This window comes from Pempheris klunzingeri, chromosome 4 (assembly GCF_042242105.1).
Source record: "Pempheris klunzingeri isolate RE-2024b chromosome 4, fPemKlu1.hap1, whole genome shotgun sequence".
Lineage (NCBI taxonomy): Eukaryota > Metazoa > Chordata > Actinopteri > Acropomatiformes > Pempheridae > Pempheris > Pempheris klunzingeri.
The window spans coordinates 6,447,415-6,474,439 of NC_092015.1; the positions used below are offsets into that span (position 1 = coordinate 6,447,415).

General features: G+C 39.8%; 1 protein-coding gene across 1 annotated transcript in view; it reads left to right on the top strand.

Moving 5' to 3' along the window:
- Positions 1-1,437: 1,437 nt before the first annotated feature.
- Positions 1,438-27,025, top strand: part of LOC139200283 (cell adhesion molecule 2-like) — a 126,926-nt gene continuing 101,338 nt past the window's right edge. Inside the window, exon 1 of the mRNA XM_070829541.1 lies at positions 1,438-1,498. Within this exon, the coding sequence (XP_070685642.1) occupies positions 1,438-1,498 (61 nt within the window). The remainder of the gene's footprint in view (positions 1,499-27,025) is intronic.

Genomic DNA, 27,025 nt, shown 5'->3' on the forward strand with positions numbered 1-27,025 from the left:
GAAAATAAGTGATCCAGCTGATTGCTTGGAGCTTCACATGTCACTTGCATTGACATGTGAAGCACATCCCCACTGAGACAAAAGCAGATTTCAAAGCCTGGAAAAATATTTTTAGCACCACAGCTTTTTTCTCAGGTGGTATGGCCAGGTCAGCAATTTGATTTCAAGTGGGAGTGGCGTGGAAGGCCACTGTGCAAAATTGAACCAAATTCAACCGGCAGCATGTTAAACCATGTGTAAAATCCTCGCGATGGGCTTAGAAAACGATCCCTGGCTGGAGCTGCCGCTTTCCCCCCACCTCTGTCTTTAGGGATGGTCACACTCATTTCTGTGCACCAGTCACAGGAGCCTTTGAAGGAAGAGGGATGTCCAGGAGCCCATTAACCTCCCCTGTGCCTGTGCACTGATTCCTGACACACACCCAGACACCAGGTCACAACCTTTGGAAAAGCAGCTGCCATTTCACACAACATGAGCAGGTCTGTCTTTGGCTCCTGTCCTTTTTTTTTTTTTTTTTTGAAAATTGTATTTCCAAGACTTCATGGAAGATACTCGGTGTGCACTGCAGAAAATTTCCCAAATGATAATAAGAGTCACTTTTGCACTGACACTCATTTTAAGTTGTCTAGTGTTGCCTGCAGGCTTGTTGTCTGCTCGTAAAGCTATTATGACTCTGGGGCCGCTGCTCAAAACTGTCTAAAAGTGTTAAATTAACTCTGCTATCTGTGGGCGTATTTCAATACATTAAATCACTGGCGTGGTGAGTTTTGCACTTTCACAGTTAAGGCGGAAAAAAAACACCACACAAGGAGTAGACAGCATCAGCTCTCTCTCAGAGCCTTACAGAGGGTTCCCTTATGAGCCTGTTACATTTGATGATGCTTTCATAAAGGGCCTAAACTATCACCATATTCCTCTCTGGGCTTATTGTTCCGCTCTGACATTTGTGAGATCAACCCCTCTGAAACGCTCCTGAAACGGATGCAGAGAAAGTAAGCCTTTATGTCACACGGTGTAATTGTTTTGACAGTTTAGCAGAGAGCAGAACTATTTCTAGGTGTTCTCCATTGGTGAAGCGTCTTCATTAGTCAAAAAGCGTGGGCGGGACTCTTGCTCTCTGCAGCGAGTCAAAGAGAAAGGCAATAAAGGGAGACAGGAGCTGCACTTTGCCGACGAGCATCTCTGCCGTCCTGCTACACTACAGTAATCACTGCCCCCGGATCTGCGAAAATACACAGGGACTCCTCTGGAAAAGGCAGAGTTCATCAATGTAACTCCGGTCAGCCCGAAACTGCGCCGTTTACCTGGATAAGTCCATCCCGACGAGAAGAGAGAAGAAGAAGAAGAAGAAGAAGAAGACAGAGACAAACGCGAGTGGAGTGTCGACGTAAAAAAAAAAAAAAAAAAAAGAGAAATTGTGAAGGAAAAGAGACGAATATGATTGTCAAGCAGCACTTGATCTTCATCCTCTACAGCCTCTGTGCAAGCGTCTTTAAAGGTGAGCGCTGGATGTTGCCGTATAGACGGGCGTGGTGTGCGGGGAGGTGGTGGCTGCGTTAAGTGTAAAGAAAGATCATATGTGATCATGTCACACGTGAGTTGAAGTAGCCTGTTCACTGCACGCACACACACACACACACACACACACATACACACACAAAAAAGAGTTGATTTTCCTTTAATGTGGTGTGTGTTTGCGCAGCAGCTGTGGCCGGAGGACGGCTGTCGTCTGCTGTCACAGCCGACTGTGCTGGAATGCCTGGAAGTTGAATTGTGCGGCGCAATGAAAAGCAGAATGCGGCTGCACAAGTTTTTTTTATTTATTTATTTATTTTGGTATCGCACACAACTTGGATGTTGCCCTTCCTTCGGTGCACACGAGTCGCCTGCAGTCACCTCCCGTCTGTCTGCTCATCCGGGCAGGTCTCCCGGAGCTGACACCGGGGGGAGGCACGAAAGGTTACAGCAGCTGGCGGCGCGCGTCCCGTGTGTTGTGAGACAGGTGTTATTGAGTGGGTCGTGTTTTAACTCGTACCGTGGGCTCCTTTTTTTTTTTTTTACAAGTCATTTCACACATGACTTTATAGCGTTGTTTCTGCAGAGGTGACGAGAAGTCTTCCTCATCGCGTTTGAGTTGAGCTTTTGCCTCCAGCACGGCCAGTGTGCACAAGTGTAGGCAAGAATACGTGTGTGTGTCTGTGTGTGTGTGTGTGTGTCTGTGTGTGTGTCCTTACGCATTACTGACCGTGCAAGTCATGTAGTCGCCCATTCCAAGTTGGGCTGCTGGGATCAGACGCAGGTAAAGCTGCGTGTGTGACGCCTCTCTGCAGACAGGCATCAGTGTCTCCTCATGACAACTCCCTCAACTCCCCTCAGACCGTCCCGCTCTTGGACATGCTTGCGCAGCCACCGCCCTGTAGGCGACCAGTGCGCAGATACATAACGCCTTCAGCAGGGGCGGGCTGTCAGAGGGTTTCATGTCAGGAACTCCCAAATCACAGCAACAAAAAAAAAACAACAACCCCAATTTATCAAGATTTTGCACCACACGACAGCAGGAGGAAGATGGTTTTTTCTTTTGTTGTCATTTCTGATTCAGTGCACTGTGAGATGATAGTAGTAAGAGTGACCCACCGAATGTGCTCATTAATATTGAGTTGATAATTCTAGTGATTTAGAGCTGATCCAGACCACTTCTGTTGAGGATCCTCCCTCAAGGACCCCGACTCTGAGAACCAACACAGGCAATCAAGTCAGTAAGAAATCTCCTCAGAGTCTCCGTAGGTCGCTTGTGTATTTTCCACATCGCATCATCACGTCAAAACTCTAAAATGAGTCCAATTTCAGTGTCACATTATGTCAAAGAACATCGCCGCTTGCTACATCCGTGTGGCAAGAGGTCCCACAGCTGGGGCTTAGTTTAACTCAAACGCCAGGCAGTTGAATGCTGTTAAATCTTAGAAGTGTGACATTTTCTCTCTCGAAAACTGCAATATGTATTTATTTCTGTCTTGATGTATGTCAAGTGGCAATCTTGCTGTCTCTCCCTTCCACAAGTTTCCATTCCACATATTCGTTTTGTCACAATTTGAGACGCGGTCACGTGGTGCGTACTACCCAGGTGTGACCTGATGACACATCTACCTCAAGCCAAGCCCTCTCAAGTCATGTCCCTGTGGAGTGGATCATGGTTAGTGTTAAATGACCGCGCATGATTTAGCATATTTTATTGCTCATTAACTGTGTAGGTGTTAATACTACTAATCTTATGATGGTCTTTGGAAAGCATGCCATAACTTTTTAGATGAGTTTCTACTATCCAGGCAGCCGTTAGCCAGTCCATGTCAATATTGTATGAGAAGTAACATGCAGATACATGGAATTTACTTTGAAAACCTTTTAATGGTACATTCAAGGATACACAGTTATCTGGGATAATGAATATCCATGAAAAAAAATATCCTCCAATAAGAAGTGCACTCATGGCCTATGATGTAAGGAAAGCCCATGCACAACAAAAAGTAAATATTAATGATGTTTAAAGGAAAGGAATGTAAATTTGGTGGCATCTTTGCATTGTTGCTTGGCAGCAGACCTTGAGCACTCCCAAAAGATGAGTTTTCTAAACAGTCCTTCCTTGCAAAGGATTACCACACAAGAAGAACAAATAAGTGGACTTAGTAGTTGGTGTCTCAGATTACCTCTCTTAAGCACATCTAAGTCTCTGCAGGATGATTTTAAAGCTGTGCTGAAATGAATGGAAACAGTTGAAAGTGAAGATATGCTTTGGAAAATGGCTGGAAGTGATGTACTTCAGTTGTAGTTAATGGGCTATCTGGAAAACCACCGGTGTGGTTCTTGAGGGTTGGTGTGGGCCTGCCTGGATTCTCCATCTCAGTTCTGGCTAGACTGGAGTTTAACTATCCAGAATAATAAATGAAATATTGAAAAATCTTAACATTCAAATGTTAGATTTACACTTTGGCTTTAAAACTAGATTGGAAAGACTTTTGATGCTGTAAAACTGTGTAAAACCAGTGATAAAAGCGAATATGAATGGACAGCAGAGCACTGGTCTATGATGGGCGATAAGGACCAAAAATCATGGCTGTATTTTTTCAGGCCGAACGGTGATACACAGTATACTTTGATGATTTCTAGTGAGAAGCGGGCTAAATATTTAGTTGTAAGTCAGAGCCACATATGAGATGTTAAAAGCACTTTCGTCAAAACAGAAGAAGAGAAGCCGCTGACATTCCTCTCACAGAAATCCCGTAATGAAAAATAGAAAAATATCTTTAGAACATTTTGTATTTTTATACATAAAGATGCAGATCACCTATGTTTGAGAGACATGTGCATGATTAAACCACAGCTCGTTTAAACATTGCAGCACCTGCTAGTTGACTGCTAGCGGACTAAACTATTTACCCATCAACTGTGTGAAAAAAAAAAAAGCTGTATATTTAGATTTGTACATTCTCAAATGCTGCTGCACTTGAACGCATCGCTGGCTGCTCTTAGCTGGCCCTCTCACTCACTGTCACAAACCTCGATGATGACCGTAGTCCACGCTGCCTACTGCTTGTACTACTCAACATCTGAGGCACCGTTTGGAGAATATTTGAAAAGCCGCTGTTTACATGCATCCCACGATTCAGTAGGGGTGAGCTGCACTGTCGACGGTAGAATTTTGCAAAGAGCACTCATCAGTCCACAAGGATCCACATTCAGACTAGTGTTGGCTAAATAGTGCAGCCTGCCGAGCTGTAACAGCAACGTTAACACCACCGTTCGCGTTGTCAAACCATGATTCTACAGAAGGAAACCATGTCAAGTATCTTCTCTATGTCTACACTGTGAGTTTGCACACAAAGGGAGGTTGGGGATGGGATTGTGTGGAGAGTGAGAGAGGAGAGATGCACACACTGGCATGACTTTACGGAAGAAACGAGTTCTGTATTTTAAGCATAGGCCGTATATAAAGATGAATCAATCGCCCCTAGCGGCTGGCTGCAGTTCTGTATATGTTATAAACTTCGCCCCCTCCATGTTAGTTGGCTACACTAAAAATCATCAAATACATTTTTCCCCAAACGTGGTTTCTGCCATTTTGGTTAGTTCTTATCTTGCTGATGTTTGTTCAAGTGTTCATCTATCTGATCAGTTCGGCATTATTTATTCATTTGATGCTGTAAACGAGGGGGCGAAACATGATGATTGATAGCCAGCTGTAACCCGTGATTGGGTCGGGCGGGTGCAGTAGAAGTTAAAGTCTGTGCAGTAGCGATAGCAGCTCCAACCCTGATCACTGACATCACCAGTGCAAGATGGCAGCGGCCGTATCCAGGATATTTTGGCTTCATTTAATATAAACACTTTATATACATTTTAAGGCAACATCAGACTACATAGATAAACACTTTTACCTCATCCTATATCTGTTTTGAGAATATTGATATACTGTAAAAAGTTCTTGGCAGAGAGAACAAGGCACAGAGAGTTTTGTTGTCTTGTCCAAGAGCTGTGCTAAGATGGTGCCTGCTTCAAGGGCTACTTTAAATATGTATGCTATGTGGTTTAAGTTTAGACACATGAACTAGAAGCGCCCAGAGCACTCAGAGAGTCCACACCTCCCACAAGGCTGCACAATCCTACAAATTTGTTATTAAAATGGTCAGATTTTTTTAACCTGCATTGGGATCAGGATGTGCTGCAAAATAGATGGAGGTGGGAGATTTTGTTTTCATTCAAGTAAGAGCGTTTTTTTGTGCGCAGTAGTAGTTTGCAAGAAATTCTATAAACATCTGCCACAGTGTTAATAACTCATTTTTAAAAAACTGCTGATGTGCATCTAAATCTAGTTCTGCACTCAGCCATGGACTAACCTTTACGAAATTTCATTACAATCTGTAAATCTTTTCAGATTATCATGCCCGCCAACAGCCTGACAAACAAACCAATAAATGGGACAGAAAACAGCCTCCTTGGCGAAGGTGATAAGGTGCATGCGTCTTCTGTGCGATCACAGCCTAATCGACAGCTAAATTGCAGTGCGCTGCATCACATACTGCAGTGATACTGTAGACGAGACTCAGCAGCTCTGTTCATGCTCCATAATGCCGAGAGTCATTTCATGCAGGCTCATCCTTCTTAGAACAACTACACTATTAGTATTTTGCTTAAATGCGTTACTGGACTCTTATCTACAGCTGCAGCCTATGGAGTGCTATACTGCCTAAATGTTTAATATGCTGTAGTGACAGAATAGATTAATTCTTGTGTAGAGTTACTGTGTATGTATTCTCCCTTCTCCTTTGTGTGCCCTGCCTTATGCTCCTGCTCAGAGTGCAAGGTCCTGTTGTGCCTGCATGTGCACCAGTGGGAGCTTGTGTCACTCTCTGAGGTGTTGGTGTATCACTGCACCAGAGCCATCACAACACATTTCACCAAAGGCAGCTAATGCAGACACCTGACAGACTTGTCAGAGCCAGTTAACAGGTTAGGTGGCAGGTAGGCTAGCAATGCTAATTAGCCATGTGGTACGGCTATACATAGTCTCTTTGCAGACCTGCGGACTGGTTGTGTCAGATGCAAGTTTTATGATGTGTGCATGTCTTTGTTGGCCACAGCTTCTCTGGTTCGGTCTGACATTCCTTCTACTCAAGTGTTTCATCACTTTCCTTCTTACAGAGCCCAAAAAGCTCCCATACCGCCAAGGGAACTTTTCTTTTGTTTGAGCAAGGAGCCTTTCATCATTTCTTATCTCGTCAGACATTTTGGCAAGTACAACCTGCAGGTGACATTTGAGCGTTGGTGTGTGTTTGACCATAACGTGTGGGGGCAGTAATGAGGGCAAAGCGAGGAATAAATGAAAGTGTCTTTCTTTTTTTCTTTCTTTCACCATTTAATCTGGTATCAAAATCAGAGACATCAAAACTACAGACATAAAGACAAGGAGGTTGAGGATGAATAATTCCCTCATAATGTAAATGAAACATTTCTTTCTTGATTAGGGAGGGAATTGAAGCAAGTTATTAAAAATGCAAAAGCATCAAACATTTGATATTTACTTCAAATATTAGCCGAAGAGAAGATCCATCCTTTTTTTTCTTAACACGGTCAGGGACCCCTACTTCTACCATTTTATTGAGCTCATGTGAATAAATGAGATTAATTCTTAGTTAAGGAGTTGTTATTCAAAAGCTGCATCAAAAACGTTTTAATTATCAAACGATGTCAAATGACTAATCATGTAAGAAAACATTTGCTAGACCAGTGGACAAATTGATGATTCCAAGGACCTTATAAAGTTTGCAAAAATGAGGTAATAACATTCATATAGTATTACAGTGATTTTATGTGCATCTTGTTATATCTGAAACCCAGATATACTGGAAGTCTAATCAAAGCTCTTTCCAAACTAAGAATCGTGTTATGTACAGTATATGCATGAATATTAATGGACATATAATACTGTATATTGTGAAATGCTTTGCATTATTTAGATGTTTTCATTTGCATTCATCAGGATGAAAATTCCAACATATAAGCAAAATATACTAAATATATATGAACATCACTGTCTCAGACAATCGTGATTAAACTCAAGCATCAAAGTGTCACCTTTTGGCTGTCGTGTGTAGCATGCAGTGTCGAATGCAGTGAGGTGTAGCCATTTTGCTGTCCAGCAGCAGCTGTCGGTGTCAGTGGACGTAAATGTGAATAAAATACCTACATGCACAGTGGATGGCAGTTGGTGCGTCACTACTCAGTTCTTTAATGTGAAAATGGGAGTTCTGTTTCAGCTTGAATCTGGGCGTATTGAAAATCTCAATGAATACATATTGGACCCAAGCGAAAGTGAACCCCGAAATGTCACATTTTGTGAGACACGGGGAGCCTGTGAGATGTATGCATGGGCGCATCTCCTGAGGGTTGGAATAATCAGGCAGCAGGAATAAGCTGGCAGAGCTGAAGGCAAGGTATGGAAGAAGAACGTGGTTTACATTCAAGGATACCCGTTCCTCACCGCTGAGGGTTAGCTTATCCCTGCAGAGCGTCTCCCAGCTGCCAAGTGCTGGCTCTGGTGCTGTGCTGTATGCCACTGCAAATGAATAATCCGGTAAAAGGGGACAAATGTGCTCCAAAAGAGCCACTGCTGCCCTGCTTGCATTCTGTTGACAGATATACATCTGTAGGGATAAGCCTCAAGCCAGAGGCAAATGTGCTCAGACAAGTGGGGAAGGGGCTTAAAGATTAGCTACTCGCTGCCCCAACTACGCCGCGTGCTGTCAGTCTCCCTTCGCCATGCTCTTTGTCAAAGCACTTTTACATGCCATGCCCCCTCTGAGTGGGTATAAGCTTTGCAATGAAGCTGATAGACTGTAAGGGCAATTACTCGATTAAAGATTATTTTGACCCATATTTGAGTGAAAGAGGTTAAGAGATTTTTCTGCTTGCCAAGAAGCCTGTCTCAAGATACTCTTGATAAGTTGAATGCCACGATTGGCCACGCTGAAAAGTGGTTAAAGCAGTGCTTACATCAATCTCAGGCTCCTGAAGAGGCACCTGTGTTCACAGATCTTAAAGGGGAAATCCACCATAAAAGAGAATTTACATGTATTCCTATGATCTTGGAGAGCTGAGTCAATATTTCCCAACATGAACAGCTCGCCGCTCGAGCTGAAACCCAGAGAGTCGAGTATTTCATTTGTCATGTCATCACGTAGCAGCAGATACTCTATTGACAATATGAGGAGAGCTGCTGTATTTTTCAACCTGTCATTCCTGCCTGAGACTTCACAGTTGGGGATAGTTGGGGATAGTTGTCGAATTTTATGTTATCATTCGCAACCACGTTGATCAAAACCTCCTGTTTGTGCTGGACGATTATTAGAGTAAAACAGCTGTAAATTCAAATCGACTGTTCAGGATGCACATGTATATCGGGACTATTTTTTTCTAAAAGAATAATAAAACAGCTGTTTTAGTAATGTATAAACTTCCTGGGATAACAAATAAGATAATTAGATGACAAATATGATTATAATAATAACATTTACTTTCTTTTAACACTGCTAACACAGTGAATAAGTGAATCGTTGCAGCCATAACCTGTGTGTACAACACAACACACTGCAACAGTCAAACAAATAAATATAAATGTAAAATAAATAAATAGATGGTTCTTTAGATAACTGCAACCTGGAGGGAGCCAAAGCTTTACTTTGTCTTAGACAGTAAGTCTTGGACTTCTGGTCTGTACTAAAAGCTAATATCTTTGCATTTTTTATGATGTTAATCTAATGTGTAGTCCACCACCGAAGGGTTAAAGGTAGTCAACATAAAATAATAGTCTAGAACAATGCATTTGAATTGATCCTACCTGGATATGTGCTGTAAGCACACACACAAAAAATAAAAATCAAATAAAAATGGACAGATACCTTATTTGACTAGAATCTAGAGGACGGAGTAAAGAATATTTCTCGGTGAAGTTTTGATGAATGAGATCAGGCTGTGCTGATGGGGAGGTGGTAGGCGTCTGTTCTGTGAGAGGTTTATGCGTTCCGCACATTTAATATTGTGCCAAAAATGAAGCCTATACTTCATTTTATGCCCGTTTGCGGTGTTGACCTTTACCAATCTCTCTTGGCCCTCATCTCTGTTGAAGTGGGCTTTGTGCCCGACTACGGATGAGCCTCTGAATCTCATTCAGCCTGCGTGATGATCTCCCTTTTCTCCTCTTGCTGCAGTCTCTATAAAGTTAATATTTTTTGTTCAGAAACGACAGGCATACACCACTCCATGACCCACCTGCCTGGTATGTAATCTGTTTGTCAGACTGAATTGTGCATCAGCTAGAAGTTCTGTCACCTATGTTTTCTGTTGTATGTTCATGAGCTTTTCTGATTATTGTCGCAGAAGTGGAGGACATCTTCACAAAGTAGTGACCACTCTGCTAAGAAAACAAAAACAAAAACAGGTGTGTTAATGCAGGTGAGTGAGGTGTTGAGGGCAAATTGTTTACCGTGAAATATTGGGAGCATCATTATGTGGTTGCCATAATAGATGCCCTTTTCTGCTTCTGCTGTGCATGTTTGGGAGGCTTCCAAAAGGAGTGATTGACTATCTGAGGAATCACACTGCAACCAAACACCTGGCAGCCTGACCAGAGGTGGCTGTGCTTGTTTTGAGTTATGTTAGACTCTTTTGCCAGTGCACAGACGGGGCTGCACTTAGCTTTTTGTGTTCATACAGCCACTCCACTTCTGTGATTTTGTTTGTGCAGAGCTTCAATATTAAAGAACGGAAATCCTCAATTAGTTGGCAGCTTTTTTCAGTCTTTGGGAAATGCTTGAACTTGTGTACTTGTATACTGATAAGTATTCATAGTTGGTGCATATTGGCATGCTGAATGTTGAGTGGTGTTCTAAAATGTAAATGATTGTTGTGATGATATTGATTCCATTCCTCATGTGTTTATGTATTCGCTGGCCAATGGTTTTAAATGTCTGTATTTCTGTGTGTTAACACAGAAATTCCATCAGTCTCACAGTCAATAGGATCTTGCATCACTGGGTTGCTGTGCTCATAAAGCCCCTTCAGTCGAGCAGTCAGGCTGGACGTCTGAGCTCCAGATAAAGGAGGCTCTGTTGCACTATCTTTGGAAATTTGATAGCTTGCAGGAATAAGTCATGCATTTTCATAGACTTGTAAGCAGCAAATCATGGCAAATGTAGTTATTAATTCCAGGGTAATGTTTTGCATTTTATGGCTATATGATTTGATATGCTTTTGTGCACAATACAAAATTAAAGACCCTGAAAATAAATAAAAGGATGGAAAAGAAAACCTGCTAAGAACAGATTGTTGACTTGTGAGAATGGCTTGTAACCATTTGTTGGAGCAAAAATGAAAACATTCATATTCATACTAATGCTCTATCCCGGCGCACATTTTGCAAGATGTGGGCAGGTGCACCTGACAGATCAAATGGCCCTCACGGAGGCCATCATACAAAGACACAATAACATTCAAGTCATAAGGCCATGGAGTGTGTGCAGTCCACTTCAGACTTTTATGTCTCTACATTTGTGAGGAAACCCACTGAAACTTGGGGAAAACATGCCAACTTAAAGAGCACACACTGTAAATCCTAACAAAGAGGAGGCTAATTAAAAGTGTCTTCAAGTCTGGCAGTATTTCAAAGTATTTCGTGACATTTTCCCATGTGCTTTTGGTTTTTCTCTACTCTCCAGTGTTATCACTGCAAAATAAGTAAAGCAACTGTTTATGTGCCAGAGAGCATCCTGAAAAAAATTGCTCCAGTCCGGTCCAGTTTATTTTCTTACAGCAATTAAATCTGACAATTTTATTGAACAAACTTGCTTGTAGTTATCTGTAGACGAATTCCCACTGCATACACTGTCTGAAGGCAGTAGAACATGCAACTGAGCCTTTACATCTTCAGTGGCATTATAGAACGAGTCCCTGGCAGTTTTTAAGGAAAGTTCACTGCTGCATCTGTGAGTAATGTTTTGCTTAGAATTGTTATAGGTGTTGGAGCAAAAAGAGAAGAGCATCCTACACATGAAACATGGCTAACTTCCAAGTTGTGCCTGGATACTTCTCTCCTTTTCTTGGTAACCGCATACAGTATATGGTTGGATATGCATATCCACATCATGCTGTGCAGTCTATATATACAGTAATGACTGATTTTAGAAGGTGCATTGCTCTAGAGAGTAAAGGTTGCAGATAAGTCTGCTAGTGTATAATGTCCACCATAATTATATTCCCTCTGATGGCGTGCTGCTAACCAGATCTGATAATGCTTATACAAATGTTAAACTTAACATTTCATCGCAAGGGTCATTTGTTGAATTGATATAAACAGGCAATTAATATCACTGCACAGAAGGTCCTTAATTTAAAACTAAGCAGCAGCTTTATTCGTACTCATTTTTCCTCCTAACTAATGAAGAAATTCTGTTTTTATAGATGCAATGTAAAAGCAGATGTTTTCAAAATTCTGCTTCAGTGTAAAAACTGGAAAATTATTTTGTTCTCCATCGCCATCCCAAAAAGCTAACTTTGGAATAAAGACACAAAAAGCGCAAACTTAAGCTCATGCATGTTTATACCCTTTTATTGACTTCCTCTTTAAAGGCTTCCCACGGGTCTCTAAAGCTGGAGTGTAGATACTGAATGCAGGCATATTTGCAAGGGAAGGTGGGGGATAAAAGCATTGAAACTCATGTCCTCATAAAGAGGGATCAGCAGTCTGAACGGGAGCTGCATACCGATGCAAGAGATGCCAGTGCTCAGAGCCAGAGAGCATGCTTTTGCTGAGGGGAAAAAAAAAAAGCCTTAAAGCCGCTAAGCTGAGAGCAAGAAGGGGAAAGGAAGAGAAGGTGTGAAGGAAGGCACCCAAACTGCAAAAAGCAGAGAAGTGTCATGTTGTAATGTAAGATGCATTGGCTGGCCATTTTCTGTGGCCTTCACCTCCTGTGAAAAGTAAAAGGTTAAATGCAGTTTAAAAAAAAAAAAAGAAGGTTAAACTACTGCATGTAGAGCAACGTAGCACACAGTCTTTTCATAGATTGACTTCTGATTCAGTCGGTTTGGTGTTTTTAATTGAAGAGGAAAAATCAGTTTTTCTTTAAAAATTCATTAGATGAAAGAAGGCTTTCGATTTGTAAGGAAATTAAACATAAATCCAACTTTCAGTGAGTTCCATGTGTTCAGAGGAGCATTAGAATTAGTAAAGACAGGTGACCTCCTCTTCAAAGAGACTGCATTACACTGGGAGTTGTCTTTATGAAAGTGCTTCACCACCTGCTGACTGCTACACAAGCGTGACATTCAAAGGGTGTGTTCACACTAAGCATGTTGGGAGCAGTTTATTCTAACCCTGAAGCATTATTATTTCAGTGCAGTTTATTTTGGCAGACATGAACTGTACCTCCAGTCTGCAGGTGAAGTAAACGCTCTTGGAATGAAAGTGCAGTCATCATACAGCGTGGTATCCAGCATGTTTTTTCTTGCCCCATTTTTGTGAAAGTGGAGCAAACAGAACTTCTTAATTACTTCTCATTATATGCAAGGACTAACTTTTGACACACTTTGCGTCTTCAGTAAAATCAAACAGACGGTATAAATCCATAACTTTCATATGACACTAACCATTTGTAGAGGACGGCATGTCTACTTCACGAGTTGGGCTGAAACTGGGCTCTCCAGGGAGGGAAGGGACTTGAATGGAGTACAATGACGGCATTAAAAATGCATATCTAATTACACTAAATATAAGCACCACAAATATGCAAAAATGCAGTTACATAAAAAAGCTCTAAGAAAAGTAGCTACATAGCAGATGTTGCCAAAAGAAAACTGGAGACGGTGAGCTCCTAAATGAGTCTTAAAGACTAAACAGGTGAGAATCTTCAACATCACCATCTATTGGAGAAGTTCTCCAATAGATGGTGATGGTGTTGTAATCAATCGACCAAAATTCACAGCTGTGACTATAATTGTGTCCACAGTGGCATCGTGAATTGCAGCCTTGTGTTTAACAGTCTTGATCTTCAGGGAACATTTGGTCTGACTAACACTAATTTTTCCACATGGGTGTTTAAACATACAGAAAACCTGAGTAATGTGACAATCAGCACGTGATTCAGTGTTGTATTTGTCGTCTGGGTGTGGATGAAAAGCCTAAAGCTCAAAGAACCTGAATATGTCCGGGGTGAAACATAACCTGTGGGAGGATTGGATAAGCAGGCAAATTTAGGTAACATTTCACTCATTTAGCTTTTATTGATCTTGATTTCTTAAAAGAAAGAGGATACTTTCTGCTGCACTTAAGAATAACAGTTATGATTACACCAGAAATGGTAGAAAATTCTGTGTAGACTATACATAATGATACAATGATTTTACTGTGTGCACAGAAATAAAGAATTAAGCCTGCAGACGGGTTTAATTTATAATGGCAGCTTTAGTTAAACTATTCATGCTGTGCAGTTCAGTTAATTCAATTACTTGCATATTCTCTGCGAGTATGCATATGTTAAATTTACCTGATGTTAAAACAAATGTTGGGCTTTAAGTACATGAATCTATTGCATTTTTATCATTAGGTGGCTTTGCTGTATAATGTTTGAACAGGCAATTATCCCCAATGTGTCCAAGTTGTTAATTTAAAACAAGGTCACTGACCTTGTAGTCTGGAAAACTAAATCAAACTCCAGGTGAACTTAGTTTAGGGTCATTATCCTTCTAAAACATGGCAAATTACCTTTTTGTTGCAATTATACCTTCTAATTGATTGTGAGCAGGACTGTCAAAATGACCATAGACGTTTCAAATCCAAGTGGATATAGGGAATAAAGCTTACTTGTGTCCAACATCAGTACTAATTGGTCAGAAAAGTAGAGGTTTCAAACAAACAGAGGAAACAGAGGACCAACGGCAAGAGCAGACAGTAGTTTTACTCTCAGTATGAACTTTGAGCCCAATAAGAGTTCTGTCTTCACCATAGTCAGCTATATCTGCTATCTGCTATAATACCACAGGAAAGATGTATTATTTTGGATTGTGCTGCTGAAATAGCAGGATATAAAGCCAGGATGGACCCTACAATAAGCTCTTATAATGGCCAGTCTGGATAGACCCTGCCTTTTGTAGGCTCAGAGATGATTACACATTTAGTATCCTCCAGTACTGGTGGAGTGTGAGGACATCCGGTGTGTACCAAGTGACCCTTACTACTGGAGCTGTAGCATCCCCCAGATAATGACCACTCTGAACCCCAGGAGCAGCCCCCATCACCCCATAAATACAGGGACCATATGGACTGGCGGAGGAAAGCTGCCGACAGTCACTTTTCAAATGGACGCATACTTGTAGGAGGCTTTTGTGCTGCGAAAAAAAGACTCCATTGGCATTTTCACAGGTTCGTGAAGACTGTGTTTTGCGATGCTCAGTTAAACTGGCAAAATGGCAAATGTCTCTAAAAGTGAAACGCACTTTTTTCAGTGCTGTTCTCAACCTGAAGGAAACGATATGGTCAGATATTCTGTCTAAATCTGTGGTTGAGGAAAATTGCTCGTCAGAGTGTTAAAGTGTTTTGTCCAAGGCAAATTCAGGGTAATCGTGTAAGACATAATATTGAATTTCTCATTTCCATTAAGGTAAGTTTGCCAAAATTGTAACCAATCAGAGGTTTATCTGTTACTTTTAGTGATTAGGTGTTCTCACCCCCCTGAATGTGTTGGCGAAGGAGTTGTTAGGGGCTACTGAAGCTAGTCTCACCATACTGGTGTTTGTGCCCACGATGCTTAGTGTGTTTTTGAAATTCCGTGATGGCCATATAAGCAGGATTTCAGAGCTTAGACATGATAAAAAAATTCAGATCCGTTTCCTTTTAAAGGGCAACACACCATATGTAATTTTTTTCTGTATGTAGTCGTTCAGCTCTGATCGAGCAATCACTTATGTGAGGTAGCTTGATGTAGAAGTAGGCTCTCCGGACACAATTGCTTTTTGTGGTGTACGCCAAGCAATTCTGTGACGCTGGCACTGATATGACTCAACTAGGGATTGCCAATCTTCAATCTGAAGGTTTGCTTCATTTCCATAAGATCCCTGAGGATGCCGAGATCGAACTTTAAAAAAATATATATAGATTTTTTTTTAGTTCATGATTTTCATGGGGGAAAATATTGTGATAACGTTTATGTCATAGTATCGTTTCACAAGCAAATCAACAAACAAGAAACAGTAATTATGTGATAATATTCAAAATCCTCTTGTGATGTTTTATAATACTTTTAGCACAGCTAATATTCTAATAATTAGAATAATTTACTGTAACAAAAAACAATTATTTCTAGTATTTTAACAATTAATTGTGTTTGCATGTCTACATTAGCACATGGGGGCGTGTGTGTGTGTGTGTGTCATAGTCTATGCATGTGTGAGCAACATGGATAACATCACAGCGACTCTAGTCGTGCTTACATTATTGATGCAACCTTGTGTTCAACTGAACATAATGCAAACGGGATGCAACTGTGGCACAACTAAACTCTGTGTGACCTCATTTACACCTGGCTTTAACATCTGCATCTGGATATGTTATCTGGGTAATGACATCTGATCACAGGTCTTTGCTTTTCACCCCTGGGTTAGTGTTCTGCTTATCGTGGTTTTGCCTGCGTTGTGATCGGATCTCAGTGTGCAAATAAGGTAGGTGGATCCAGGTAATGGTAAACTAACATGGTGCTTCCCAGGTCAGTTGAAGTGATGCTGCTAAACTACAGGCACTACTTGTTTTCCTTTGCTGGGGAAGAGGTCATCTGTAGCATGAGATGGCTTATGTGGTTAGCTGTGCTTTCTCATCACTGCAGATCCACATCCATGTTCACAGTGCACAAAAATCCTTTCTCAAAACATGAGTTAACTTTTTCTGAGGGTGGATAGTCGGTTCCTCTCTTTTTCAGTCAGCGGAGTTGTTGAAACTTGACTCCTGCATGTGTGTGTGCGTGCATGTGTTTGCATGAGCCATCTAATGCTAATTGTTATGGAGGAACAGAACAGCAAAAGTATTTTGTCGGCCAGTTGCCCTGCTTAGTCTGTGTTTATATATTATTAAAGCTGAAAAATGACATGATATTGTCATCATACTTTTAATCATCACTGTTATGAAAACACAGCAAAATACAATGTGAGTCATGACACTCATAATCAGTATATCAAAATGACCGCAAGACAAAAAGGACTCTCTGAGAGGATTCGGGTGTGTTTTATTATAAATCTTTGTATCTATAGAGCAACGAGAAAATGAAACAATATGTTTTGTGGGATTTATCAAATGAAAAAGTAATAATGTGCACAGTGCAAGTATAACTGATGATACTTATAATTGTGTCTGACTTTACAGCATTCAAGGTGCTCCACTTTTCTTGGTTTCGAAACACAATCAGTGAAAAATGAGGATATTTTAAGGTATTCTTTTCGAACACGGCACTGGGATGATCCTGAATTACTTACACTTTTGCCAATGGCAACACAGGAGCACTAATAGGAAATATGGGTTTTCAAGATATTCTTAGCTCAACAAAGGCTTTGTCAAATTTATCCCAGATTGACAGACTCCAGTGGGATTTTCATATTCAGTAGTAACGCTGAAACTATAACCCACCTTCATGTCTTCAATATGAGACAAGAATTAACACAGAAAACGGTGTAAATTTGATACACATGATCAGTTGCCTACACCTCACTGAGGATTGTGGTATTGAAGCTGAGAATTTAAACTCTAGTACACATCCAGATAATAAGAAAAGCAGTCTTGTCCTATTACAATCTTTTCACACTCCTTATTAGTCATACAGTCGCTAAAGCAAAAGATATTCCTTTTTGCATAGTGTTACATTTTCGTCTTTATGATGTTGGGTTGTTGTCATTGTTAAGACTGAGCTACAAATTTCAAGTGACAAATAACAGCACAAAAAAAACAAGTTTAGAATAAAAATGTATAAAGATATATATATTTTTCTGAACTGTACCTCGTGCATATATTCATATTGACATATTCTCATCAGTATGCAGATCTTTTTCACACAAATTCAGAGACATTTAACCCCTAAATATGGGGGAGTTTTTTAACATACATGCATACAACCTACATGCCTTGGGTTTTTAGCAACCCAACAATAAGAGCAGATTATGCAGTGATTATTTAAAATTCATTTATATATTTCAGTGTAGCTGGTTATATTTCACATTTATGCTGCACTATCTTATGCGTAGGTTGCTGTAATTTCTCAAAGACTGGCATCTACCAAACCCAAATTAATCAGCGCAGTAATCACAAATCATAGTTGCTTGTTTGTGGTCAGTGCAACATGGCTGTGTACACTGCTGCACTGCCTTGAAGTCTGGAAGTAGTTAGTAGTGTGTCTTAATTGGTATAGTGAATGTATAAAAGCTTTATGTGCAGTAGATGGTTAGAATTTCCTGCAGTTACAAATAAACTCCAAAATGAGAAAATTCAGCTCAAAGAAATGGTTTTGAGACACTTTCTAAAAAGTATTTCAAGTTTTTGTCCTCATTAATAGCAGTACAGTACAGTGAATAATGGAAAATGTTTCCCAGGCAAGAGAACATACACAACACCATGGTATTGACCTAATCCTGCCGTACGCAGGGCACCCTGCTGTTTGATATGCCTGGTAATGATGTGACATTTTGGGAGGGATCATTACGTTTATTGCATGAAAATCAACTAATTTTGACCCATAGTCTCAAGTAGCAGGAGGTGTTCTGCATGGCATTCATATTCTGGCCTTTGCAAATTATTAATAGCTCTCAAATTCTTTGCTTTAAGAGGGAAATCAGTTGATACATTATTGCTATGAATTAACAGAAACCATGGAAACAGCACTTGCAATATGCTGTCATGAAGTCAAAGAGCACAGCTCTTAGAATCGTTTCCAATAATTGGCTGAATACTTCAGCATTATAACAGATCTCTCCAAAGAACAGAGATCAGCCATAAGCACGTTACTGCTGGAACCAACATACTGTAATTTGACTTAATAATTCACTGTACCATTATTGTGACGTAATGATTTCCTTACCTTCCTGTTAAACTGTCCCAATTATTTGTATGCATTGTTTCAGTAATTGGAGATGTGGGGTAGTTAAGACTGGGTAGACCACTAATTTGCATTAAAATGAAATTTACATTTAAGTGAGCCTCTAATGGTTGAAAGTTTTGAACGTACAGTGTAAAAAATGCAGAAAGCTGATTATATCAAAAAGCACACAGCGGCAGCAAATCCTCAAAGGTGGTTCAGAATATGGCAGATGAGAAAAACATATCTGCACCTTTTCGCCTCCACATTTCAAACGTGTAGTTTTAATGAAAGTGATGGGTGTGAGAGACCATAACCACAAAAGTAGCTGATAGATTTTCTCATCATCTCTTACATTAAATGGGCCTTTCACCAGCTGAAAGTGCTGTAGATAATATGAACCACAAACGCAAAGCCACTTTTAAGTAATGACTTATCCCTTTTTTTTTCAAATTGTTGGAATCCGTTTACTTTGTCTGGGTAATTCATGTAAATGAATTTCTTGTAAATACAGTATGATGTCTCTGAAATGTATACACCACATTGAGTTAAGTGTAGCAGCAGTGGATCTGCTGGGCGCTGGGTTGTACATAATGATACCGCATTAGATTAATCACAACACGCCTCTCTGAATTTAGAAGCGAGCAGTCAACCTTTTCATTTACTATAAAAACAATTCATTTTATATATGATATTAATCGGCGGTTTAAGGTCCTGTCTTCGAAAATGTTGGCTAGTGGTCTTGTAAAAATTTGTCGCATATGCAGTGTAAATTCAATGCATCCCCTGCCCTTTTTTTTTTTTTTTTTTTGGTGTGATGTTGCATTAGTTGCTTTTTGGTATGAATTGCATGAGATCATCAGTTTTGAAAGAACTAATAGAGTCACTAATTAATCAGGGACTTGATGTGCATTAACAGATGCCTCGTGGGTGTGTCTTTTCCTAGTTTTTGAATGTTTAAATAAGGGCTTTGAGCTCAAAACAATCCCTTGAATGCTTAGTCAGTAGCACACAATCTGTGATGCGTTTCTACATGTTGTGATCACACTTTTAGAAAAATGCAGCATTTTAATATTCTTAAAGTGAATGCAAGTCTCCTCTCTTAGGATATGAAACACAAGTCTAGTGTGGCACTAGAGAGACCACACAAGTCCAAGCAACATTTTAAACTGCTAATGAATCAGTTTTTGGCATTACATTCATGAGCTTAGTTTTTATGACTTGTTTTTTTTTCTTTGTTATGTTATCCTTTTAATTTCCACTTATTTCCCCTGCCTCTACCAAATACCATCCCCGTAAGAGCTGAGAGTGTGCTGCTTTCATCTCGTCTGATTATGTGTACATACTGTAGCAGTGTATAGAAGCTTCCAGCAATCTTTTGTCCTTTGGGATTTAAGAAATTGGCTCTATTTTTATTTTATATACATTTATGATCATTTATAGAACAATGCTAAGAAAATAACCATGACGTTTAATTTCATTTGAAAGGTAGCCATTCTCTATGTACTATATCAAGACTGAACAAAGTCTTGCTTTAAAGCTAGCAAATCATCTCCTTGTTCCCTCACAATAGCACCTACACTGCAAGAGCAGTATACTTCTTCATTGTGGGGTGCTCAAATTCTTCTTCATGATACATGTTTGATTTGATTATAACGTATTTCCTTTACTATATCTTTGAGGATACTGGCAGGAGGGATTTATTTTCATAATCTCTTAGTAAGTGATCACGTTACACCTTTGCTTCCATCTATCCTCCATCAGAAACTTTAAAGCTAAACTGATTTACCTGGAAGCGCCTGACGTTTTTAAAATACATTTACGGTAATGCACTCTCCAGTGACTTTTATTTCATTCATCTGTCACTGTGATTTTTCACTTGAGAAGAGAATACTTGTTAGAGAATTGTCTGCCAAGTCAAAGTGGAGACATCAGCAGAAATGTAAATTGGAGTACATCTCGTGTCATATTTGTATATCAGTGCAGATGACTGAAACTTTTGGTGAAGTTTTCAGTAACTTCCTGATCCCGACTCTTTTCTTACCTTTACACTGGCCTCCCACATGGTGCTTGTGGGAAATTTCAGTTTATTGGTTTGTTTGTGAAACTTTCTAACAATTAAGTTAGAAAACCCTTAACATGCTGCAAGGAAAAAGATAGTCTTTGTTGCATATGATCCCTGAAATGGTGGTAGTGGGTCATAAAAGCTGAACTCTCCACAATCGTTACATTATTCCTGAAACCAGGGAGCTCAAGTGCTTTTCATTCTGGCTTGGTCTGTCTGCAAAGCTGCACAGTTGCAGCCTTATAGGCCTGTTTGTGTCCGGTGGTTACGTAATTCGCCTGCATTCACAAGACATTACAGTGGGGTGCCTGTTGCAGTTTTACTCGAGCTCTATCATACATGAACATTAGACCTACCATGTGGGGATTTGAGGTAATGAATAATAATGGTTATAAGAATAATTTTCCATGTTTTTTTTTCAAGAAGTATGCTTATCCATTTGAGACAGCAATAATCAAGTAACATGCTTTCTTAAATGACTGCTACACCAATGAAAAGTGCTTTTGGATATAATTATACATACAACAGTTGTACCCATTATCTCATCAAACTGTATCTGCTGTATGTTGTCTGTGCCAGAATAATTAAATTAACTATAAACCACATTCACATTGAGTTGCATCTGAAAACACAACTTTGTCTCTCTAGTTTAGCCTGTTGTAGATGCTAAGCCCTCATACTTTTGACCTTTAGTTTTATTTTTAAAGCTCTTTTCAGAATGCATCAATCTGGAAATACTGGTTTCCCGATTTCACGTGGACGTTAATGGTACAGTTACACAAGTCTGCTCAGTCAGGGTCAGGCACTGTGTGGCAATTAATATCAAGTTAAGATGCCAAAATTCTCCTCTAGCCCATGAATGTACCACAGGACTTGTCTTTACGCTGTACTTATGTTTCTTTTGTCTTTTGAGGACTTAGTGATAATAAAATAACGATTTGACATCTTCGTTCAGCTGCTCAGGAAATACTGTTTACCGGGGTCCTGTTTCACAAAAGCAATTTGTGAGTACTGCTTACATGCAGATTGCAAACAATGGCAGTGTCACATCTGAAATGAAATGTCACCTGTAAATTGCAGATAAACCTCCACGAGTCCTACAAGGCTCTGTTACGCTCAGGCGTGGGTTGCGGGTGCAGCATTTGTTTTCGTGAAATATGTCAAAATAATGCGAGAGACCGTGATCTCATGTTGAAAATCACAGCTTGCATGTTGAATATTTACTGAAAAAGGGCCCTGATTAACAGCTGAACAGTAGTTGCAAGAGAAAATATACCAAAGACAATGACTAAGTGGTGAGTTTAGCTCTAATGAAACAATGTAGGTGACTCTGCAGAGCAGGAGGGGACAGAATGGAGGTTTTAGCCAACTGAGCCTGTATTATCAGCCCAAATTAGCTCAGCATCGGCACATAGGTCAGTCAATGAGTGTCTCAGGTCACAACTCCTCAGTAAGCAAACTAAAAGGATTCTTATTGAAATACTCTATTGTTTTTGGTGTTTCAGTGGAGACAGATTTTTGCTGAAGTGATCTGAAAATACTTGTGCAGACACCCACTGTTGTCACACAAAAACAGTGTTTTCAAATTCAGCAACACAAAAAGACTCCTCTGGTCTTTTTCAGATGCACTCTGTGTACACAGTTGAAGTAAATAGCGAGGCGCGGCCTAAGATCTAAACCAGCTCATGTTTAACGCTGTATTGAGGGTCATAGAAAAGCTCCAAGCAATATCCATGTTCTTATGCTCATTATTGCCACTGCTGAGTTTCAAGAGGGTGCTTATGCTTATCAAAGAGTAAATTATCAAGCATGACATAAACAGGCATAATTAGACCATCAATCAAGTAAATTAGTTATGGATTATCTCTCTGTAATTGACCCTTTTGTGTTATGGGTTCAAAGTGAAACTTGGCTGAAGGTTTTAAAAGTGGGCTGGGTCGCTGTGATTTATGTTTTCCTTCCTGCCTCTGATTAGTATAGTGGAGGGTGTCCTTTTGTATATGCTCATCAGATTCCAGCAATTACAATCTCTTTGGGCTATGCAGCTGTTGTTATTTTGTCCCCGCTGTATTTTTGTCCCCGCTTTATTGGTGACGACAGATCCCTTTTGAAATGTGTCTGAAGGCTTCCAGAATTGCACAGTAAAGAATAGATGTACACAGTTTTTTTTCAAACTAAATTATTTGATCGTGAAAAGGGGCAGACGTCAGTTTTAAGCGATGCATCATAGGCTAACACTCAAAGGCAAAGCCTGGCTGTGAGCAGTCTTTGCCAATATGGCACTTTCAGGATCCAGAAATGCTTTCCGTCCGGGCCTCTCTGAGATCTCTAAATGAACTTGACGTACTGTATCAGAGGGGATAACAACAAAAGAGCTGCCAGTGTGCGGAGGTGATTTGCATTGAGGCACTGCTGGGCCCTCTGCTATACCTGAGTGAGCTCTCAGACAGGTTTCCAGACACTCTTTGGTAAAGCAAGCAGCAAGCCAATGATTGTGACGTCTTGAGATGTTTACTGCAGAGCTGAGCAAGAGGAGGTGGGGCAGCGGTGTGTCTCATCCTCTGTATAGCCCCCCCGAGTCTGACTGTTCCTCGAAAAATCACTTGACCAGAAAGTAGAATGAGAGGAGAGTCGAGTGAGCACTTTGAGATCCGGGTGCCATTTATTCAAATTGTGCTGTATTTTTGCAGGTATAGTGCTTGTTGTGGTTACTGTATACTGCATGGTTCATGTTGCTTCATGACACAATGCAAGCTTAGTACATAGACTGTAGGGAAAATACATTGAATATCTTTCAGTTTGAGACTGTTGGTTTGACAAAAAAAACAAGATGTTACCTTGGGCTAGATCTGGGCAAAACATGTTGATTAATAAAGTGATCAGAAATTTGATTAGATTTATGCTATAGCTCAGTGCCATTTTATCAGTGAGCAATAGCTCATAGCACAAGACAACAGTCAAGCAAGCATGACCCCAAATATACCATTACCACAAAGATACCACATTGATACTATCTGAACAAATAAGGAGAAGTAGCATTGGAAGAAGTAGCATTATCTATTCTGAGCTTAACTTATGCAAAAGAAAAAAACAAACAAACACAAAAAAACAGATGACTTTGTATTTCTAGAGATGTTGGAAGTCTTCCCATTCACTTCAAAACAGTTTTATTCAGAGCCAGCATCTAGCAGCCATCGGGGAACTGCATCTTAGGCACTTCAACATTAATTTCAACATTCTGACATGGTTGTTGGTGCTCTAGGCTCAGTATGGCATCTGTGGACCTTGGCATTTCCTCTTGTCCTTTCACGATTACTGAAAGCTTCCAAAGTTTGGGGTTTAAAAGTTAATCTTGTGCAAGTCAAGTGCAAGTTGTTTTATAGTTTAAATTTCTTAATTTTAGTTGCACTCACATCATATTTACCAAGCACACTCTCCTGTCTTGCTGCACACTCTGCTGTTTTGATCGAGTACTGGAGTATGAGCACACATTAACACATACTTTAACAGATTCTCTCTGCAGTTATAAGTAGTCATTGTTATGGTTGTTAGAAAATATTGCACTTTTTCTCTGTGTTCCAGTATGTGGCCTCTTGTTGCTAATTTTGTGTAAAAAAAAAATAAAAAAATCTACAAATCTTATCTAAATGTAACAGCAGACAGTAGCAGCAGGAGCCAAATAAAAAGTAGTGCAAGACTGCTCTCACAATGGCTTCTTCGTTTTTTACACAATAGGCTTCTCAGTGGTTGAAAATGTCAGTGTCTTAATTAATTTCATTTATGCTGCTTGTCACCTTTTTAGAAATACATTGAGAAAGTAAACTGTTCGTTTATCAACTGAAAACTTTTCAGCCCTATCGGCTGTAACAGACGCGATGGAGCAGTTTCTGTATATCTGAGACACTCCGACATTCAGAACTAAATGGCATGAAGATAAAAGTAGATATTTGTTTGTTACGATGCATCTGTTTTAGAAGTGTGATCCTACACATAGATTCGATCTTATCCTGTTTTAAAAAAACCTGCACTGAACACGTTCTTTCTTGACTTTCTTCCTTTTAAAAGCATTCATTTCATGCTGTGACCTATTTACCATTTTTACCATTGCATTCATTGTAGGCTAGAATGAGGTAATTGTGGAGCACCAGTGTCTTCAGTATTGGATAACTGCTGTCCTGTGTTCTAGTTGTCAGAGTAGTGACTGAGTGTGTGTGTGTGTGTGTGTGCAGGAGACTGCAGGGAAGGCCCATGCTGTGGATATCTGTCACTCACATTTTCCGAAGAGCTTATCACAGAGGGAACATTTTCTGCTTCACCAGTTATTTGAATTGAGATTTTTTTCTGTATGTCTGCATGATACAGATCCTTACAGGATGAAATTGGCAGTGTTAATATGCAACTTCATACTGTAGAGATAATAAATACCAGATGTGCCAATATTTGATGTAGAAATACTATTTTAAATTCATCTCACATTGGTCAAAAGCGTGAATGCATGATGTCAGTTGACTTAAGCAAAGCAGAAGTGTTTCTAATCTCACACTATTATGAATCTGGAACTTTTCAGAGGTTACAGTATGTTGCAGGCTGAATTCATTTTCATTTTTACCTTCAGTGTAATTTTGTCATAGCCAGGAGTGAAATTCTGGTGGCTCAGTGTTCTCACAGTAGGCTTTAATGTCAAAGCCATGATGTAGCAGATGGCAAGAAGATGCCTCAAGTGAAAGTCCCTTAAAGGCATCTGTTAATTGTTTTTGAAGGCAAACATGAGTTGTTGCGGTACTGAGCTATTACTGAGGATGACGTCTTTCTGAGTTTGATTTCATTATCATATCAGATGACCAGCCGTTTTATCTGATCAACATCAAGCATATGCAGTTGCCATAATCCTGTGTATCTACAGTAATACAGTTTTGGACTATTGCTTTAAGGTCAAACCTCATGAAAGTTATGAATAATTTCTGGTTCTTATGCCAGGGGCTCTTACAACAGCGTCATGATAATTACCTGCAATACAATTCAGTCGCACAATTTCTAATCCAGTGTTCTGAGTTTCTTAGTTAATAAAAGGTTTGCATTATTCTTATAGTTTTGGAAATCCACACATAATACTGGTTGCAGATTTGCATATCATGGAATTGTGGACTACTGGAGCTGGCAAAGGTCTGCGCTCTCCAAGTTCTAGTTTCCATTTGTTATTACTTTTTTAAATCGGTATGAAGCTACTGACGAATTTCAGACTTCCTGGGATTACTTCAAATAAAAAAGGTACCTGTAAAAGTAGGGATTGGGCTGTTTGAGAAGGTGTTACATTTGAATTATCTTTGCAAGATGTGCTAAGTTCCATTAATGGTAGCTTAACAGTGATTGAAAATAAAGGCAAAATGGATGTGAATAAATAAAGTGAATATAACAGTATTTCTGTTAAGAAAGAGAAACTCGGAGGAGCAGAGTGGTAAGAATGAAATGAATATCATGTTGTACCTATAGACTTGGTGCTGTGGAAGTGTAGATTACAAGACGACAATTAAAATTGGAACAAGTGTGATTTTGTATTAACACTAACAACATCTAGAGCTAATTTAAATGGGAGCAGACTTACAGGGAGGCTTCTTACTTAATTATGATGAAATATACTTACAAAGCAGGGGAAATAAAATCCTGTTTCTAATATAACTTGATTCTTTACCCCAATGCACAGTTTGCACATACAAATCAGTTTTATTATGCCTTTGTAATGCTCCCCGTGTTACATGCTCTTAGTTAATACAGTGTGACTGTCAGCTTACAGATAATCAGAGGTCTAGTTCGTCTCCTTTCGACTTAAAACATGTAAAAAATAATCTTAAAATAAATATCAAATATTTATGAGAGTTCAACTAATTTCCTCAAATGCGTCTTAGCAGTGATAAAATGAACTGCCAGATCATCACCACACAAATGCATGAAAGAGGTTAAATGTTGGTGGTGTGCAAAATGTACAGGACTTTTGAAGAAATGTCAGACTTAATTGTCAGTAGAGTGGCAATCCTTACTCATGACAGATGTTAGGCAAAAAACATAAAAGAATGATCAAATTGCATCCTGACATTTATGATATTTGTATTTTACTTCCCACCATTGCTTAAATTCATAGCCACACATTGATTTGGCCTCTGTATGCACTGGCTAGCCCTATACTAATTCCTCAAGTAAGATATTCAGCCATTGCCCTTTTTAACGGCCGAAAGTTTCCTGACCAACTTCACGTTAATAACCAATCAGCCCCAGAGTCCAGCAATGTGTTGTTGCCTGGAATTTATTTGTCCTC